This window comes from Cupressus sempervirens, chromosome 3 (genome assembly GCF_028749045.1).
Source record: "Cupressus sempervirens isolate cs-2001-9-10 chromosome 3, ASM2874904v1, whole genome shotgun sequence".
Lineage (NCBI taxonomy): Eukaryota > Viridiplantae > Streptophyta > Pinopsida > Cupressales > Cupressaceae > Cupressus > Cupressus sempervirens.
The window spans coordinates 580,047,892-580,067,667 of NC_143120.1; the positions used below are offsets into that span (position 1 = coordinate 580,047,892).

The 19,776-nt window shown below is 37.6% G+C and overlaps 1 protein-coding gene across 2 annotated transcripts in view; it reads left to right on the forward strand.

Annotated features, from left to right (window-relative positions):
- Nucleotides 1–19,776, forward strand: part of LOC149567752 (glutathione S-transferase 2-like) — a 227,971-nt gene that overhangs the window by 103,426 nt on the left and 104,769 nt on the right. For both annotated transcript variants that reach the window (XM_089821011.1, XM_089821012.1), the window contains exon 8: nucleotides 15,775–15,836. In XM_089821011.1, the coding sequence (XP_089677137.1) occupies nucleotides 15,775–15,836 (62 nt within the window). The remainder of the gene's footprint in view (nucleotides 1–15,774; nucleotides 15,837–19,776) is intronic.

The following is a 19,776-nucleotide window of genomic DNA, read 5'->3' on the forward strand; positions in this document are numbered from 1 at the left end:
ATCAAACTTGGCTTGATGGAATTCTGGATCAAGAATGTCGCCATCATCTTCAACTTGGAAATCTGGAGGAATTTCCAACATATTAAGATCGATTATTTGTTGCAAAGTTAACCTGCAATAATCCATCTTCATAATATTAAGCTCTGTTCTCATGTCAATCCAAATATCTTCAATGCGATGAACATGAGTATAGGCGCTCTTTATCTAAGAGTTCATCGGTCGATAATCAAAATCAAATCTAGCCTTGAACCTGTTCAATGTAATCAATTGCAACTCTGCTTCCATATTCTTCGCTTTAGGCACAAAAACAATTGAATAATTGCCAATAGTTAAAGGTCTAGCTGAGGTGATGCCGAATCTGGGCCTATGTGACGCATGCTGATCATTTTGCACATCCATGAGCTGTCTGGCTAATTCCATTAGAATGATTTGATCTGTAGCATACCTAGGTAAGGTATGCGGCCCTCCTTTGAAATATCCAACTCTCAAGTATGTGAAAGTAGGAAATTGAAGAAAAATGCAGCCGTACTAAATGTGTTGATGATATACCAATTTGTCACCAAATCTTTTAGGATAATAACACTCTTTGTTGAGAACTTGTTTGGTAGAATGTAATGAAATTTTGGGATTGAAGTTTTATCTCTGTCATTTGTGCATGGAATTTTTTATCATTTTAGTCCCATTTGATGTCTTCACATATAAGCTTCCAACCTAAATCCTTTATTCCACCATGTGTTGTCTTGGATGGAGTTGGTTTGCTTATTGTTGAATCAACTTTTGTTTTAACCTTTAAAAGGTTTGACAAATTGCAAGATACGCCAACATCTTGATTACATCAAAAATTTTCACATCAGGATCATCTTTAACTATAATTTTTTGACATGCAATATTTTCATGAATAGTGCCATTCCATAGTCTTTACGTCATAGATTCTAGTGTTGTTGACATTTTCCAATTATTGCAATTGGACCTATCCAAGTATCGACACAGAGAGCTTGACACTTCACAAAAAATTAAAACCGTTGATCTCTTATAAGCTTGCAACCATTAACGTATAAGGTTACCAAACGTGGTCACCCTTCAACAATCGCCTGTAGTCCCTTCATATGTGGAAGAAAGAGCTATTTCGAGTTTCTATGCCCAAAATTTAATTTCTACCGATGTCGAAGATAGAATCCAGCTATTGCCTAGGATAAGTTAACCATTATGCTTTGACATCCCGACTCCACGTTTGATGCAAATTGCAATGTAACCGCCGCTGCTTGCAATGAAAAGGAATAATTTCTCCTTTGCACAATGTTCTGATGTGCCACGGGTGCTCGTATATAGTTTCCTCTGAGATTTTCTACTCATTCACAATTGTTACTGTAGAGTGTAGTAATTACGTAACTCCCTTCTCATAACCATTGCACCTATGGTTACGCCAGATTGGACCTTACCAAATTTAGTTTTAACACATGAATTATTTTGCCTTTGATTCCTTTATTCCGTGGGTTGCAACATGGCTGTCTATTCTGGCCTTAGTGCGAATTTGAACCATTTTTGTGAGTTTCTTTACTGGGACGAGCCGACATATCGTTTGGTATCAATGAGCAACTCGACCATAGGTATAGTCTCTGGCTCCAAAATTTATTCTCAGCAACCAATATAATATCCTAAACCATTGTCGGGAATTTGGATTAGTCGTAATGGAGTCTGGGATGCTGCTGTCATTTGAGAAGACTTGTCAAGTATCAGCGTTTAACCATGCTGGTCATGCAATGTGGATATCAGTTTCCTCTTGTTTTCAGTATCAGCCTCAGCAAGCACCTCTGCATCATTCGACTCCACCAGCTCATGATTAATATTCCTCCCGTAGTCATTGAAACAGAAAATTACATCTGTATAAGCTTATTTTGGTAAGGCCAACGCATACTCCTTTTGCTTTCATTCAACACCTTGCATAGGGCTCTCCAGTAATGCCACACGGAGATGGGTCTGCCTGTATCTTCTTGTTAGAGGCTGACATATTCCTCAGGATTCTGAAGTTCCATTACCAAGCGCACAGGGTAATGTTCGCATCGATGGCTTGAGCATTCTAAACATAGCCTGTCGATATTGTGAGTTTTTCTTGCACTAGGTTCAAGGGAGCTCCTGACAATATAGTTTTAATCTATCAATCCGTGAGATTTTCTTCAACATACCTCATGACAACTCATTTTTGGTTCTCGTTAATTACACCAGAAAGATGAATTTCTTGCCGATAAGATTCACACAACATCGAGGAGCTTCTGAAAACATATTATCATATCCTGCAGACCGTCAATTATAATGGCTCACCTTAGCTCAATTCCATTACCAACTTAGAAATTTCATCCTTGAAAAATATTAAGAGCTGACGGGAAAGTTTTTAGATACAACTATGTCTAGTTGACAGAATGAGCTTGGTATGTGCTGTTGGAAGTGAGGGATAATTGTTCGTATGACTGGGACTGGTGCACGCTGCCTCCAATCCTGTTACTTATTGCCGTCGAATATCATCCAGACAATGGACCACTTTCCATTAATTTCCTGCTACTGGCTTCAGTCTCTTTTTTTGGCTTTTAACTGTTCCAGGTCTGCGAATGTATGACAACCAACAACATAATATTCCTGCAGTTCTTCAATCTTTTGTTTAATCTTACATTCCTTAATCAATTGTTCAAGCAATTTATAATGCTCTTCTTGCGAATGGAAAAGCATGAACACCCTGAAACACTGAAAAAGCTCTCTTTCCTTCTTTGTATGCAATTTTTCAAGATTAATAACTCCGGCCCACAACTTTTAGGTGACTTTGAAATGGAAGGGATTATTTTAAAGAGTTGAAGACCTTTCGCTCCTTTGATATCATATGCTAGTTGAACCATTCGCTTCACAATATTAGTGATACATGGCCTTCATAATGGATGCTTAATATTTTTCGATTGCCCAGCACAAGAAGTATGAGATATCCTCAATATTGACGCTTCTTTAATATTCTGAAATACCATTTTCTAAGTATTATGTATCTCCTGCAATAAACAATATCATAAACCTCAAAAGACAATTTTCAAATGCAGATGCATGCAAGTTTGACTCTTCAAACAATTGTCTCTGTGATAACTTCATAGGCTGTCAGGAAAACCAGCTCTGATACCATTGTAATATCCCTTTCCGGGTATTAACTTGTTTTCCCCTTTTTAGTATATTTAAAACTGAATATTGTAGATGTATTACGAATACAATCAAAAACAATAGAAGACCAACCAGCATATATCTAGCCTCTTTAAGAATATAATATTCAGTTGTAATTATAAGAACATGCAATACAATACAACAGTAAAACCAAAGACTTCTCCACAAGATAACAATTCGTTATTTCCAAAATAACATTCAAGATGTCGAACATATAATCATGAACTACAAATCACTCAGTGTGTTGTCTGGAAAGTTTGTGCACATGATTTGATTCTAAGACGGAACTCAGCACTAAAAAAAAAAAGAATTTGCTCGAATGCATCATAACAGTGGGTGTGCTTCTTGATAGATATACAAATATAATGATCTGTACAAGATTGAGGGCTATCCATTGGACAAAAGTAATTCTGCATCTGGTATTTTCAAATACAGCTTGCAGAGGTTATCTGGCCAACCTGGGGTATCATCTGATATACTAAAAGTTACTATTAAATGGAAATTGAATCTATCTTCAGCAGGGAACATTAGACAGAAACGATGATGGTGCTGCAAACTCTCAATACCCATTCTCATTATAAAACTCTCCTGCGCATGAAGAAGATGTTGACATGCACAAACCAGTTGAAGAAGGCGATTCTTCAGAAGACACGGTTCCTTCTGTAAATATTGTTGGCAACGTGTAGGAAGATGTACAGATTTCTCAGGATCCAAAATGACGAGTCTCAACTAGTTACATCAATATCAATTTTGTAAATTATAGAGTTAATACATATGAACAATGTTAGTGTGAAGAAATGACATTTTCATCTGAATGAAAACTCAGAGCATGTACGCATATGTCACATAGCATGAATCTGCAAAAGCGGAAGCAGAGACTCCACGTGAGACATTGTCAGCCCCTTTTTAATATGAAGCATTTGAATTATGATGTCAACTTGTCAAGTGCACAATATGAGATTCATCACCTTATGGAGTTGGGAACAAGAAAGGTTTGACTGAATTAAAGTTTCCTAAAGGTCAATACATAGAGACATCCGAAGCCAATACCCATTGAGCCGGATGACATTCCTAGCCATTGAAAATTCTAAGTGTAGAGTAATCCCCGGTGAAGAATTGAGAGCTTACATCCAAATAAGAAATCTTTTCTTTATCCACGGCAAATAATAAATGTATCCTCTTTAGCGATAATATAAGGAAGTTTTGAATGAAATAAATAAGGCATAAGACAATTGGTGGATTAATATGGAGATGCTGTAAATAATTAAAGGGCTTGATGATTTTATTAAAAGAGTTGTGATTGTATTAAAAAAAATTTTAAGTGGTGAGAATATAGTTAAAGAGAGTGTTATTTATTTTTAAAAAGAAATAACCTTTCATTTTGAAAAGGTGCATACTCCATTGGTAAGGGTATAAATGAAGGTTATTTGGGAAGAAGAAGACACATTTGAAGAAGAACATAGTCAGAGAAATATTATAAGAAGAGATATATTTTTAAATTGAGGAAAAGGTATTATAAAGCATGACTTTAATATCAATTTGTATATTATATTTCAATAATAAATAAAATGTCCTTTTGTTTATTTTCAAGGCAAAGAGCTTGCAATTAAAATGTGGACTCATCCTTTATGATTGATAAATAAATTATTGGATTATTCCGACAAGGCTTTATTTTTTGCATTGGGTATTTTCCACATTTTGTATTCAACAAACAGGGAATAGTGCAAAACGTATAAAGTTTCTGTGTCTCTGGCTGATCGGACTTCCCACCTAAGAAGTTAAAGTTCCTTTTTGCTAGCACAAAATTGCTTATAGAAGGTATTTGTTGTAGAGCTCAGGAGTAATTGATGATATTTTTGATGAAATATTGTCTCATAGATGTACGTATAAATCTTCATAATAGTTGACTTTGTTGCTCGGATAAGCAAAGGCACTGGTCTTTAAAATCATTGGAATATAATTTATTGGAATTATAATTGAACTCAGAGATCTATATACTTCCTTCTTGCAATCATCTAATCAATTATTGATAAACATTACACAAACATTTAATCAATTCAAACATTCAGCATTTAACCTATATTTTGATCCTAGGATCAAGTGTTAGGCACATTGTAGTGCAAACCTTTCATGATTCTTTATTGGCTGGTCTATAGATAGATTTAGAAGAGGCTCACATAGAAGGGCCTGAAGTTAGATGTGCAACAATATGTTAGAGTGTGCTTTGTTTGTAAGCAAAACAGACATGAGCATACTTATCCAGATAGTTTACTGCAGCCACTTCCCAAGCCTGAGAGGAATTCAAAGTGTTTATCTATGAATTTTATTGTGGGCTTGGCGAAAGCCCAAGGCATAAATTATATCTATGTAGTGGTGGATCGCCTCACCAAATATGCACATTTCTTTCCCATTGTCGTTACATTTTCAGCAAGACATATAACTGAGTTGTTCTTTTAGGAGGTTTTCTGAGTGCATGGTTTACCCTAGAGCATTGTGAGTGATCAAGATAGCCATTTTATGAGTCACTTCTTGTAGGAGTTGTTCAAACTTCAGAGCACTGGTTACCACCCTTAGACTGATGGCCAGATTGAGATTCTGAATAAATGGGTGGAGGGCTATTTGTGGAACTATGTGTCAACACAATAGTGAGCTTGGGTGAAGTAAATATACTTGTGTGAGTAATATTATAATTCCACTCACCACATGTCTATTCAAATGTCCCCTTTTAGAGCTTTGTATGAGTATGATCCCTTGAGCTTCATGGATTTTTTATTCAGTGACAGTAGGGTACCCATGCAGGAGATTCACAACAGGACAGTCAGGCTAACATGGGGACTTTGAGAGACAACATTCAGAGGGCACAAAATCAATAGAAGTAGTATGCTGATCAGAGGAGGACTGCTCACTCTTTTAAGGGGGTGATATGGTGTACTTGAGTTGCATCCCTACCAACAGTCATCTATCCAAAGGAGTAGAGATGAGAAGCTCAAGCCTCATTACTATGGTCCCTTCCGTGTAGTTAGATGTGTGGGTGAGGTAGCCTATGAGCTTGATTGGCTTGAGGACAACAAAGTTCATAATGTGTTTCATGTATCACGCCTCAAGAAGGCACTAGGCAAACATGTTGTCCCATCTCCTACTTTATCCCCACTCGATGATGAAGGGAGATTAGAGTTGATCCTTGAGGCTAAACTAGATACCAGGGAGAGACATCAGCACCGATAGATCATCAGAGAGTTTCTGGTGAAGTGGCAGTGTTTTCCTGATGAGGATGCCACTTGGGAACCTGAGGATATACTTCAGCACCCTAGCCTAAGATTGCCTGGGGACAAGCAATCTTGAGGAGGCAGGATTGTATTGCCCCCAATTTAGTAGATTCCAATAGCTTGATGATGTCAGTTCATCATCGCGACCCTCGTGAGCTGACATTGTGATTTGACGGTCTCAGTGGAGTGACTTGCTATTTATAGTAAGTTGGATATGTGGAGTTTCCATTTTTAGCAGTGCAATTATAGCTCCCCAAGGTCTTGGCTTCATCAAAGTTTGATTGATGCTTTGTTAATGGATTACATATTTTTAGTTGTTTATTAAGTCTAACTTAATAAACAGCTCAGACATCTTTATTCTAATTTGATGGTGTGCTGGTGAAGTTTCATTAGTGAAAGGTGTGATGGTGAAGCTATTGGCCATTTGTGTAGTGAAGAAGTTTTGAGATTTAAAATATTATAAAAAGAGCCTTCTTTATGCAAGTTGAACCATCTCATTGTATTTGCATTTTATTGAATTTTGGAGACCAAGGGTTTATGGCACGAGCTGAGAGTTCTGGTTTTTCTTCATTATTGGTGCACTTTGAGTTGGATGTTTTTGCCAATGAATTGAGCAAATTTCTACTGCTGAATGAAGGTAATTTTAAAAGGATTGAATTTCTGAAGTTTATATGTATGTGGCCCGTCTGGTAGTGCTGAAGGTCACTGCTATACCTGGAGGCATCATTTGGTGTAAATCTATCTTCTGAGAGTCTGAAAGGGTGTGGGAAACAGCTAGCAAGGGCTGTAATAATTTCTCTGAGATGATACACAGGTTTAATGCCAGTTTGGCATCATAGCATTATCACTGCATGGTCTGTGATCTGAAATCCAAGGGCTTCGATTTGGTAATTCTCGGAACTCATAGTAGCTTCGTTTTCCTGGAGCAGCATTTCTTAGATATCTGGCAGTGTTTTGAGTCTCTATTATGTAAGCATTCATACTGGAGTATTGATGTGAGATCTTAAGCTGCTGCAACTCAAACTCCTGCCCCAAAATATCACACCAAGTGCATACCAGGTTCTGTGATAAATTAATTTATTTACTTATAGATATTGCATTGTAATACTTGCAAGTTTGGCATAATTGCAATTGAATTGTTGAACTGGCTTTTCATACTAGTCTTTATCTTGAGTTTCATATTCAAGCATTTCTCTATATTTCAAAAACAAAAACAAAAACATATACATTTCAAAAAACCAAAAGAGAAAAATATTTAAAAAAAAAAAAACAACTCTTAAGCATTGTTCGAGAGTGAGCCAGCAGGGCTCCTTACAAAAGGACTCAGAGATGTCACGAGCTTTTTGTTTTACTTTGCTAAACTATTCTCAAGAGATTGTTGTAAAGATAGAAACAAGTATTTTGAAGTAAGATAATATAACTCAAGAAGAACGCTTGCTCTGAAAGAATAGACACCTTGCTAATTAGCTTAGTGTACATTATCTTATATGTTAAGTTTAGTATAGGTTGTTTTCAATAACAGTAGATAGGAGGAGCCTTCCCTTATATTAGGAGAGACTGTGTCTCATATACTATCTCTAGAACCATTGTTTTGTAATTGATCCTTAAAACCGTCTGTTGCAAAATATTCCCCCAACACAAGGTACAATCTTCTCATGCTTCAGTTTGTTCTAGGTACCTTGGGGATGTTTTTTGTTGTGTAAATGGTCCATGACTGTTTTTCCCTCTTGAAAGACTTTTTCTCTCCAATGCCAATCAGCTCTCTTCTTATATTTGTTCATTCATGGACTGCAATTTGAGCCCAACTTGCTGATGTGTCTCTTTGATGTGCTATAATTTTTTTTATAGCTTATTGACTATTATGTGCACTTAATGGAAAATAATCCAAGTGGAATCAACCTTATTCTCCAGGTTAGCTTTAAGGTTCACCTGTAATATTTTGAACCCAGCAAAACAAAACTGACATGGACACTTAAAAGGGCAGAGTAAAAAATATGATTATTGATTTCGCTAGACATGGTTCTAGAATAGGGGTTCTTTCTCTCAATATTTCATGTCAAACTATGCACAGGCTGCCTTTTCTTGCATCTCCTTATGGTATAAGGATAACACACTGGTAAAGCCACAATATTAAAACTATACAGGCCATGAGATAACAGGTTGCCCCCTATCTTCAATTTATCCTAATATCCTTCATTGCGCATATCAGCTCCTCTCCCATTGCACGTAAAACAGTCAGTAAGATCCTCGCCTTTAGTGATTCCATCCTTGATCTAAAAATCAAAGAAAAATTCTCACACAGAATATTTAACCAAAAAAGAAAATGCACATATATATGATGAGTGGGATTTACTTTTGGATCCAATCAAACAAAATTTGACTTTTAATCAATATATGAACCAAAAGAGGGAAGCTGAGAGACCTCAACATGATAGGAGGCCCAGGATGCAAAACAGGGATCTTAAACATGCCATGAACAAATTAACACTTCCCACTTCAAGCCCATGACGGAAACAAAAGCTATTAGATTTGCCACGATGCATCTTGAGGGAGTAGCCTATGATTGTTGGCACCATGGACCAGTTACCTAGGATCATGGACTCATCACTTCATATGAGGTTTTCAGCTCAAAGCCGATTACACTTTTTGACAGGAAAGATATCGAGGTTTACTATAGGGATTTGGCCCAGTTACAGTAGAGCGGGACTTTGGATCACTGTATAGATGAGTTTCAGCGGATATCAGTGATGGTACCGGATATGTCTGAACAACGCAAGGTGATGTTATTCACAGAAGGATTACAAGATAGATTTAGAGGTTTGGTTAAAGTCCTAAAACCAAACACCTTGGATGATGCCATTAAGATTGCTCACGATTTGGACTCACCTACCTCATTGTTACAGCCTCCTAAGAAATCCTATAAAGGATCCACTTCTTTTAAGGGAAAAAAAAAACAACAAAAGACAAACACCCCCAAATTGTATTTTGAGACACGCAATGAATTGTGGAGAAAGAAGTTATGTTTTACTTGTAGGGAGCCTTGGACTCTTGACCACAGATGCTGGGTAAAGGCAAAATCCACTACGTTGAGGTCCATTCTGAGGAGGAGGAAGGGGTAGAAGAGCCATAGGAAGAGGATAACAATGCAGATAGCAAGGAGGAGGAGGAAGTTGAGGGGCAGCCCAGTAAAGATAAGAAGAAGCAAATCCCTACTGAGCAACCTCTTGTTTTAGCCACCCTTTCGAGTGATCCAACATGTCATCCTTTTAGGGTGAAAGGGGTTGTTAGAGGCCAGCATATTATTTGCCTTTTAGATACAGGAGCCTCGCATAATTTTATCAGTACACAGATGGTATCTAGGAGGGGTTTACAGACAGTGGCCATACCCGAGTTTGATGTTAAGGTAGTTGGTGGAGAAGTTTTGAGGTGCACAGAGAAGGTAGTTGGACTCCAGATTCAGTTTGATGGATATCTTCTAGAGTTTGATTTTTATGTGGTTGATCTAGATGGACTAGTCACTAAATGCTATTTTGGGAAGACAATGGTTGAGTACTCTTCGTAGGTATACATTAGATCATGAGACTATGCAGCTGGAGTTTTTATAGGATGATAGATTGGTGATCTTTAGAGCTATTCGTGATAGTGGTCCCAGAGTGATTTCAGCTCACAGGATGGAAGCTATTTTGAGACACGATGATATAGAGTGGGCTACTCAGTGTTTCATCTCGTCCAAGGAGACATAGGGTACAAGACAACGATATCATTGTGACATACAAACAGTTATAGATAAGCACAGGAGAGTGTTCGAGGATATTCCTCCTAGGATTCCTCTAGATAGAGGATTTGAGCATATTATTGAGCTTGAGGAGGGAGCCAAACCTATTATTACTACGCCTTATCATCATCCTAGGCATTACAAGGAGCAAATAGAGAAGACGATAAAGGAGCTTTTGGACAAGGGGCATATCAGACCTAGCTCTAGTCCCTTTGCATCTTCAGTAGTGCTAGTTAAGAAGAAGGATGGCACCCTGCGGATGTGCGTAGACTACCGCGCACTAAACAAGAGGACTATCAAGAACAGGTACCCGATTCCTCGTATTGATGAGTTGTTGGATGAGCTTCATAGGGTATTTTACTTCTCCGCTCAGGGTGCCATTAGATACGAGTCCGCAAAGAAGATGTGCATAAGACAGCCTTCAGATGCCATTACGGACATTACGAGTTCTTGGTGATGCCATTTGGGCTCACTAATGCACCAGCCACCTTCTAGTCATGCATGAACCATATTTTTAAAGAGCAGTTAAGGAAGTGTGTTTTGGTATTCTTCGATGACATATTAATTTACAACAGAACTTGGGAGGAACATTTATAGCATCTGGATGAGGTTCTTAGTCTCTTAGAGGAAAACTTTCTATTCGCAAAGGAATCCAAGTGCGAATTTGGGTTGACTGAGATTCTTTACTTGGGTCATGTGATTGGAGTTGAGGGAGTTAAGGTGCACCAGGAGAAGATCCGGGTGATTTTGGATTGGCCACCACCAAAGGATGTATCAGAGTTACGGGGTTTTCTTCGTCTATGTTCCTATTATCGGCGGTTTGCCAAGGGTTTTTCACAGGTAGCTGCACCCCTCACCAATTTGACACGGAAAGGGGCTTTTTCTTGGATAGAGGACGCCATGGTAGCATTTGATAAGTTGAAATAGGTAATGAGCTCATGCCCAGTGCTAGCGCTTCCTGATTTCTCTAAGCCCTTTGTTTTAGAGTGTGATGCATTGGGAAGTGGAATAGGGGCTATTTTGATGTAGCACCGTCACCCCATTGCTTTTGAGAGTAGAAAACTTCGGGGCAGAGAGGTATTATATTCCGCATATGATAAAGAGATGCTGGCCATAATGCATGCCTATGCAAAATTTAGACAGTATTTGGTGGGAAGTAAATTTACAGTTAAAACTGATCATAACAGCTTACGTTACTTCCTAGAACAAAAGGAATTGAATGAAAGACAACAGAAATGGGTCAGCAAGATACAAGCATATGATTTTGACATTGAATATGTTAAGGGGAAAAATAATATTGTTGCTGATGCTCTTTCTCGTAGACCCCCAGTGCTGGATTGTTACGTCACTTCTGAGATTTCAGTAGATTGGAGATCACAGCTACTAGTGGAGTATTCCAAAAATGTACACGCATGTCAGATTTTGGATGGCATACTTCAGGATGAGCGGTACAAGGTACTGAATGATATTATATATTATAAGGACAATTTATGTAGTACCCAATTCTAAACTAAAGGAGGACATTATGTGCACCATACATGATGCACTGACAGCAGGGCACCTTGGGTTTTTCAAAACCTATAGGCAGATTAGAGAGAGATTCTCCTGGAAGGGGCTTAAGGATGATGTTCTTCAGCATGTTAGAAAGTGCCAGACTTGTTAGCAAAACAAGTTAGAATAGGGTTTTCCTGCAGGATTACTTCAGCCCCTCCCCATTCTAGCGCAAAGATGGGAGAGCATTTCTATGGATTTCATCACCGGGTTGTCAAAGGTCGAAGGCAGGGATTGCATCTTTGTAGTGGTGGACAGCTTGACCAAGTACACATTTTTTTGCGATATCTGCAAATTGGTCAGCTTCCCAGGTAGCTGAATTGTTTTTTCGAGAGATTTTTGGACTCCATGGATTACCTAAAACCATTGTGAGTGACAGAGACAGTAGGTTTCTTAGTACCTTTTGGCAGGAGATTTTCAAATTGACTGGTATAGAATTGACTCCTAGCACAAGTTATCATTCACAGACTGATGGCCAGACCGAGATAGTGAACAAGTGGGTGGAAGGTTACTTGAGGAACTACATTGCAGGATAGCAGAGAGCGTGGGTCAAGTGGCTGTATTTGGGGGAGTATTGTTATAACTCCACCTATCATATGTCTATTCGAATGACTCCTTTCCGTGCTCTCTACGGCTATGAGCCTCTCTCCCTTATTGATTTGGCTTTATTAGACAATAGAGCACCATCAGCTAGAGATTGGATTGAGGAACAACATGACATCCTCCGAACTCTTAGAGATAATATTCAGTAGGCGCAAAATCAACAGAAGTTGTACGTTGACCGACATCGCATAGAGCGGAGTTTTGAGGTAGGGGATAGAGTCTTTCTTTAGCTATAGCCTTACAGACAGAGCTCATTGAAGAAAAGCGAGGCCAAGAAAGTTTTATGGCCCTTACTGTATTATTAGGAGGATAGGGGAGGTCGCGTATGAGCTGGAATTACCTAGTGATAGCCGGATCCACAACGTCTTTCATGTCTTGTGCCTCAAGAAGGGAGTGGGCTAGCAGATTGTGCCTTTAGAGAAGTTACCTCCACTTGATGATGTGGGTAAACTTGTTTTGGTACCAGAGGAGGTAATTGAGACCAGGGAGAGAAAGCTACGCAACAGAACTGTCAGGGAATATCTGATCAGGTGGAAAGACTTGCCTTATGAGGATGCCACTTGGGAAGGCGAGTCCATACTGCAGCACCCAACGTTGAGTTTGCTTGAGGGCAAGCAATCCCGAGAAGGGAGGACTGTCATGTCCCCTTCTCAATTTTAGTTTCAGGTGACAGAATTAATCTATCTCCACATCCGGATAGATTAATATCAACTTCAGGCAGGATGCTCTCTAGTCACAATGGGATATTTAATTTAATTTATTTCAGAACTTTATTAAAAGGTACAGAGCTAAGTCACTTTAATGTTTTAAAGTTATTTACTTTATAAATAGCTTTAAGTGACTACAGGACGAAAATGACTTTTAATCCCACATTCTTTGTACGTGGTACTTTCCCTCATTTTGAGGCTATATATGCACATGTTTGCATTGGGATTAACACACAAGAGAATTTATGAACTAAATTATTCTAAGTTTTGGTTGCTTTAATGTGACTGGACTCAGACTTTGAGGACGAAACCCCTCAAGTCTGTAACTCGAAGGAGCTAGACGTTACCCCATGCTTCCTTCATTTTCAGTTGAATGGTTGTGGGCAGAATTCGGCAAATAATGGATTTCTAGTTCAGGTATTAAGTTCGTTCTATGATCATTTTGTATTGGGAAGTTTGCATACGTATGTTTCTTCTTCAGGTAGGTGATATTTGGTAGCTTATTCATAGTTAATTGACTGGGAATTAAATACGGCAGCAAGATTCAGGGAGATTTATTGTGTATTACATCATTTTCTAGTTTCTACGTTTGGGAAGAAGAATATATATAGGTGGGTTATTCTACAGATGATCTAGGTCAGCAAATTAGTAGAAGGCAATATACATACAGCTGGAGATATAACCGTCTGGCAACATTTATCTATCATTTTACTGGTCGAGTCTTTACTGAGATGGGATCCACACTCCACGTAAGGGAAAGCTTGAGTTTAATAAAATAACTGTGATCTAAACTTGGTTACGACACAGTATTAAGAGCAATCTGAGCGCAAGGACAATTCTTTTAATAACGTCGGGTCTGTCTGGACGTTTTCAGAAAGGAAAGTCAACATTTCAGTGTAATCTTCGACAGTGGACAAGGGTTGTGTGACGTTTTTATAGACTCTTTGCTGCATACCAAATAATGTGTGTGTCTCAGATAATGCCATTCCACTTGTAGCGGCCGGTTCGAAAATAGTGAAAAGAATCCGGATGCCCTATGCGATTAAGTTTGCACGTCTATGCATTCACAACCCAACTCATTAGCTAACGTTAGAGGAGGAGTCATGTTTACTGCAGTCCGCCAACAGTACAATAATCAGATGCTCCACATTCTATCTGCGGCAGTCTGGGTGGTCAGGAGTGCAATGTGAGCGGGTGCAAATACTTAGCAAACTTACAGACATTCCATCCTTTCGCGTCTAAGGCATTTCCCATGTTGGTTCAGAAGTTTGGGAAGCTCTGAGTCAGGATGGGCAGTGAAGCGACTAGCGGCTTGTGCATCCAGTTACAGTTATCAAACATTCAGGAAACAGAAAGTAAATTTGCGTATAGACTATTACAACATGGCAACACCTTCTATGCCATAACCATCTTCAACCTTTGCAAGAAAACAACTGTTAACTATTGTACTCAAATTGAATAAGTTAACTTTTGTCTGTCTCCTGGTAGCAATCAAATCTCCCGAGCTTCCAAGAATCCTGCACACACTTCCCTTGAACTCTGAATGACATCCTTTATCATTTAGTTAACCAACACTGAGCAAATTGTGCTTTAGACCTTCAACAAGATAAACATCATAAATCCTAAACTTCTTCTCCTGAAACATCATAGATTTGATAGACCATTCACTGTCTGTCATAAACTGATCAACCTGATTGCATTGTCTTACACTTATCAATCATAACTCTCTCAATACTTATATGCAGTACATGAAATTACATATACAACACTAGAAACATCTACAAGTCTCCCATATCCATTATGTACGCTAACTCATCACAGAAATCAACTGCACACTTGATTTGTCATCTACACAGTAAAGAACTTAGCTTCTCGGTAAACAGTTCATGGGCAACCGTCAAGTTGACATCAATGATAACACTAACTGATTGAACGACCATGAAACATATGCTTCAAGACAATCAACAATCTCCCTTAACAACTCTTGAAGACATTCACATCAGTTATATCAACACACTTCTTTATCTATTCTAACCAATATATCAATACTGAAAATACAATTAATCACTAGATAGATAATCACTCCTAATGTTGTGATATTTTTTAAATTAGTACTCCTGTGTTCAAAATAAACCTGCTTTTAAATACAATCGTTGCAACCACTGCACTTGTATATATTTAGAGAAGAAAAATTTTAGATACTTTTTTGAAAAGATAATATTACCAAAATTAGCATTAAAGTTGATTAGAGACAGACTTCTCTGTAGTTTCACCACACTTAACATTAGAATAAAAAAATATATGTATATGTGTATGGTTCTTTGAAAAGGATAACATTACTGAAATTAGTTTTAAATACCAGAGAGGGAATCACACTTTGTAGTTTTATTGCACTTAACATTAGAACAAAAGAAGTCCAGGCTACACGATTTGGACTTCATAACTTCTAATTAACAATGTGCTATTCTTTATTATGCAGTATAAAACACATTATGATTTGTTCATCTTTTCTTTGGATAGTTTTTTATAATGTGACAATTCTGTGTAGGACTATTGTGATCAACATTTTTAATTGGCAGGCTTGTCTAATACGTATTGATTTGCATCAGCATTAATTTATAGCAAGTATTTATCTTACACTTATGTTTTAATTTGAAATATTTCAATAATATGTTTGTAGCTCTGGAGAAATTATTGAAGAATGTTTCTGGGAAGTATTGCATAGGAGATGAAGTCACTTTGGTGAGATCCTCATACTTCACAACACATATATCATGTGATCACTCACACAATGAAGATACAATTTTCTGCTTCTGACAATTCGGGAGTTTTTGTATGGATTTATTTTGGCATTTAATTATTGATTTTTACTGGTTAAAAAAATGATTTCCTAATAATCTATGGACAAGAAGTTAACTTGAGTAAGTTTCATTTTAGATGTGTGAAATGCTTTTATTAGCTAGATTTATGTCACTTTTTTGATTGAGACAATAGAGTTTTCTTCAAGATACCAGATCCTCTCCTGGACCTCGGAATTCCTAGTTCAATTCTCTCAAAAGTCTGGTCTTTGTCAGATTCTGTCAAAAGTCTGCCGTATTGACCAAATTTTGTTGGAAATTTTCTCAAACGAAGCCTGGCAGAATTCAGACAACTTTTGAGCGACCTCGGATTCCAGCAAAGGAACCCAAACAAAAGAACAATTTGGTTGAGAAACACATTTTTGTTTACTTTTTCAAAAAGTTTTTAATGCCAAATTAGACTCAAGCACATGATTAGACTCAAATTACTAATCATATTTAATTTGAATTAAATGCTACTTAAGAAGAATCATGATGTATAAAAGTCACACATCTATTATGGAATGTATGTAATACACCATGATTTGTGCATATAGGCTAACATGTATAGAAGAATATGGATTGAACAAAATCTAAAGAGGTCTTTACTGTGGTTAAATCTGGATCCAAGGCCTGCTTTCTTGGCTTCATCCAGTCTGATTCCCATTAGGTTCACCTACTCTGTCACTCTAGGTTCTTTGTGAAGGACCCACAAGGAATTCAAGGTGCTTGGGAGGGACCCTTGACAATCCTAGGTTCAACCTGGAAAAACCTAGGTAAAATTGGACCCAAGGGTTGCCCAAAGAAGCAATAGAGAAAATTACTTTTTAAAACTATTTTTATGAAAAAAAAAATGGCCATGTACAAAATTCCCCCTCTTAAGTGATAATGATGTGAAACCAGCATGCATCATAAACTTTGTGTGGTTTCAAAGGCCCAAGTTTTTGTTTGGTGGTAGGGGCTCTGCCCTTCAACCTCTCCCTATTTTATGATAGGGAATGCACCCAAAGCAATGATCTTGAACCCAACAAGGGGCGTTTCCCCCCCAACTCCATTAGGGGTGTTATCACAAGACCCCCATGAGAGGTGCTACCACTCAACCTTGTTGGGGGCTTTTCTTTCAAAGCCTCATGTGGGGCATTCCTCTCAAAACACCATGAGTGGTGTCGCCTCTCAACCCCATTCAAATTTCTACTTCCCAAACCCCTCTAGTTATTAGGATCTATTGTCACATAATAAATTTGATCTCAATGAGAGGGTGTCAAGGAATTGGAATTTAACTCTTAAGTATGTTTACTTAAATGTTATTATTAGACAACTTGCCAAAAAATATGTTTACATGAGGCCACTTGCACAATATATGGATAGTGGAAGTGGCGTCATTACTCATTGTGGTTCAAGTGAAAGTGAATCAACTGTTGACTTTGATGCTTTTGATGAAAATAAATATGCCTGAATAACTAAAATTAATTGTAATTACAAAGTCCCATGTGAGGTATTTCCCCCAAAACCCCATGAGGGGTGCTTCCCCTCAACCACATTGGGGTCTTCACTTCCAAACCCCTTCTAGTTATTAGGATCTCTTGTTACATAAGAAATTTGATAACAATGAGGGAGTGTCAAGGAATTCAATTGCATCTTTTTAGTATGTTTACTTTGATGTTATTATTAGACAACTTGTTAAAAAATATGTTTAGAGGAGACAACTTGCACAATTTATGGCTAGTGGAAGTGACTTCATACTCATTGTGGTTCAAGTGAAAGTGAACCAACTGTTGACTTCAGTGCTTTTGATGAAGAGCAATGTGAAAATTACTACAATTGATTGCATTTTTCGTTCTATATTGACATTTGACAAATTGTTAATTATGTATTTGAGTATTATCCAAGGTTGCACGGAGACATAGGAACTTTGGGGATGGGGATGGGTATGGGTATGACTATTTCTTCAGAATAGAAGACTAGATACTTTGGGTACGCCAATTTTTTTAATATGTAATTTAATAATTTATAAAAAATCTGAAATATAATGACATCCAGTTTTCAAACAAGAATAGTGATAAAGTTTACTGCCAAATATTAGATTTGAGGATTAAGTACACAATTGAAATGTCATACAATCATTGTATCAAAGTTGCAAATTGATTACTGATTACATATTGAAATAAGCTTTGAAAAACAGTAGGCTGCTGATATGCAAACACAAAACAAAATAAAAAACCAGAAATCTTAGTCAAGGTCCTTAGCTATGATGCTGTCCATTGAGTACTTGACTGAGTACTTGGTAGTTGGGTACGTGTACCAGCACCCGATACGTGTCTTAGGGGTATGGATATGAGTGCCCCTGCAATGTCCCTTGTCAGGACCTAAATTCTATAATGCAATTATGAATGTAGACTTAAAAATAGTATTGCCAAATTATGGATTCACTTCAATTGATTGATAGGTGTCATTATCCTCATTCAATGTTTAATCTATTTTACTCCAAACATCTTATATCAACTAATACTATATTAATCTCAATCAATATATTCTTCCCTTAATTATATTTCATTTCACCACCGATTGCTTACTACTTTTCTTTCTCTTAACTATCTCAAGAACAATGTTTAGATTCTACTTTACACCTTTTCAATATATTGCAATACCTTTGTCTATTATATAACACTTTCTAATAATTGGTGGTAAACTTTAATCTCCCCCTACTTGTGAGTGTCGTGGTCTGTACTCAATACCCTTACTCCATCCAACACTGTCGTTGGCCTTCACTTTTCATAGGTTGTGTTGTTCTAAGTTTATGCCACGTTGTATCTATTATATCTGTCCATTCCTCTTCCTTATCTCTATTCCATTAGATAATTGTGTCTCCTTCTCGTATTGATCTTTACGCAGGTACTTTCTCACTGTCTGTTTATGCTGATTGAGCAATCCGAAGAATGAATCTCACTGACGATTTGCACTGAATGGTTTGTGTCTGACGTGGTTAATGGGTGTTTGGTCTTTTTGATTAACCTTGCACTAGCATCTTGTCGGCATCTAGATTATCATTTGGACTTTGATTGGCTGGTGAATGTAATCACCCTTACTTGTCAATATTGGAAAGTAGACTATTCTCCAATTATATAGACTTGTGTAGGTATTGATTTGTGCGTTATCATTGATCCTCAGGTGAATGTATATAACTGTTGCTGATGTATTATTAGATGTGAAAATGGTGTAATTTGGATTGATCACTGTTGGGTGGATATTTTGCAACCGACAATTTTGGGTAAAATCCAGTCGCAAAATAGGATGACCAGCCACAGTGTGTGAGACGGAGTCTCTTGTACCTTAAAGGGAAGACTCCCCCTTCTTATCGTTTCTTGGATCAACTCAAGGTAAGAAAGAAGTTGAGAGATTTTGTAAGGGGCGTTATCAATATTCTTTCCTCTTATCTTTTAGAAAAGAATCCACTTATCCGCGAAGCAAGTAATGGGCAAGATGAAACCTCAAACTACACTTCTATCTAAAGTTGTAAACGGTGATACTGATAAACTAACACTAACTCGAAGGCTAGCTGGAAGCGTACCAGTTTGGCTCTAAGTCCTGTTTTAACTTATTCTATAAGAATAACCTCTACCATTGGGGCACAAAGACTTCCAAAAGTAGGGAATTCTAACTATTTATCGTGAATTTGAGATGGTAATACAAGCTATAGTCAAAGCTCCTTGTCTATGTATTGCCACAACTGTTCCCAGTCAAAGCTTCGGCTTCGATTGCTTCTTAAATCACTATGCTTTATCATTGAACACAATAATAACATGAATCAAAGACAATAGGCACAAATTATAGTCAAAGCTTCTAAT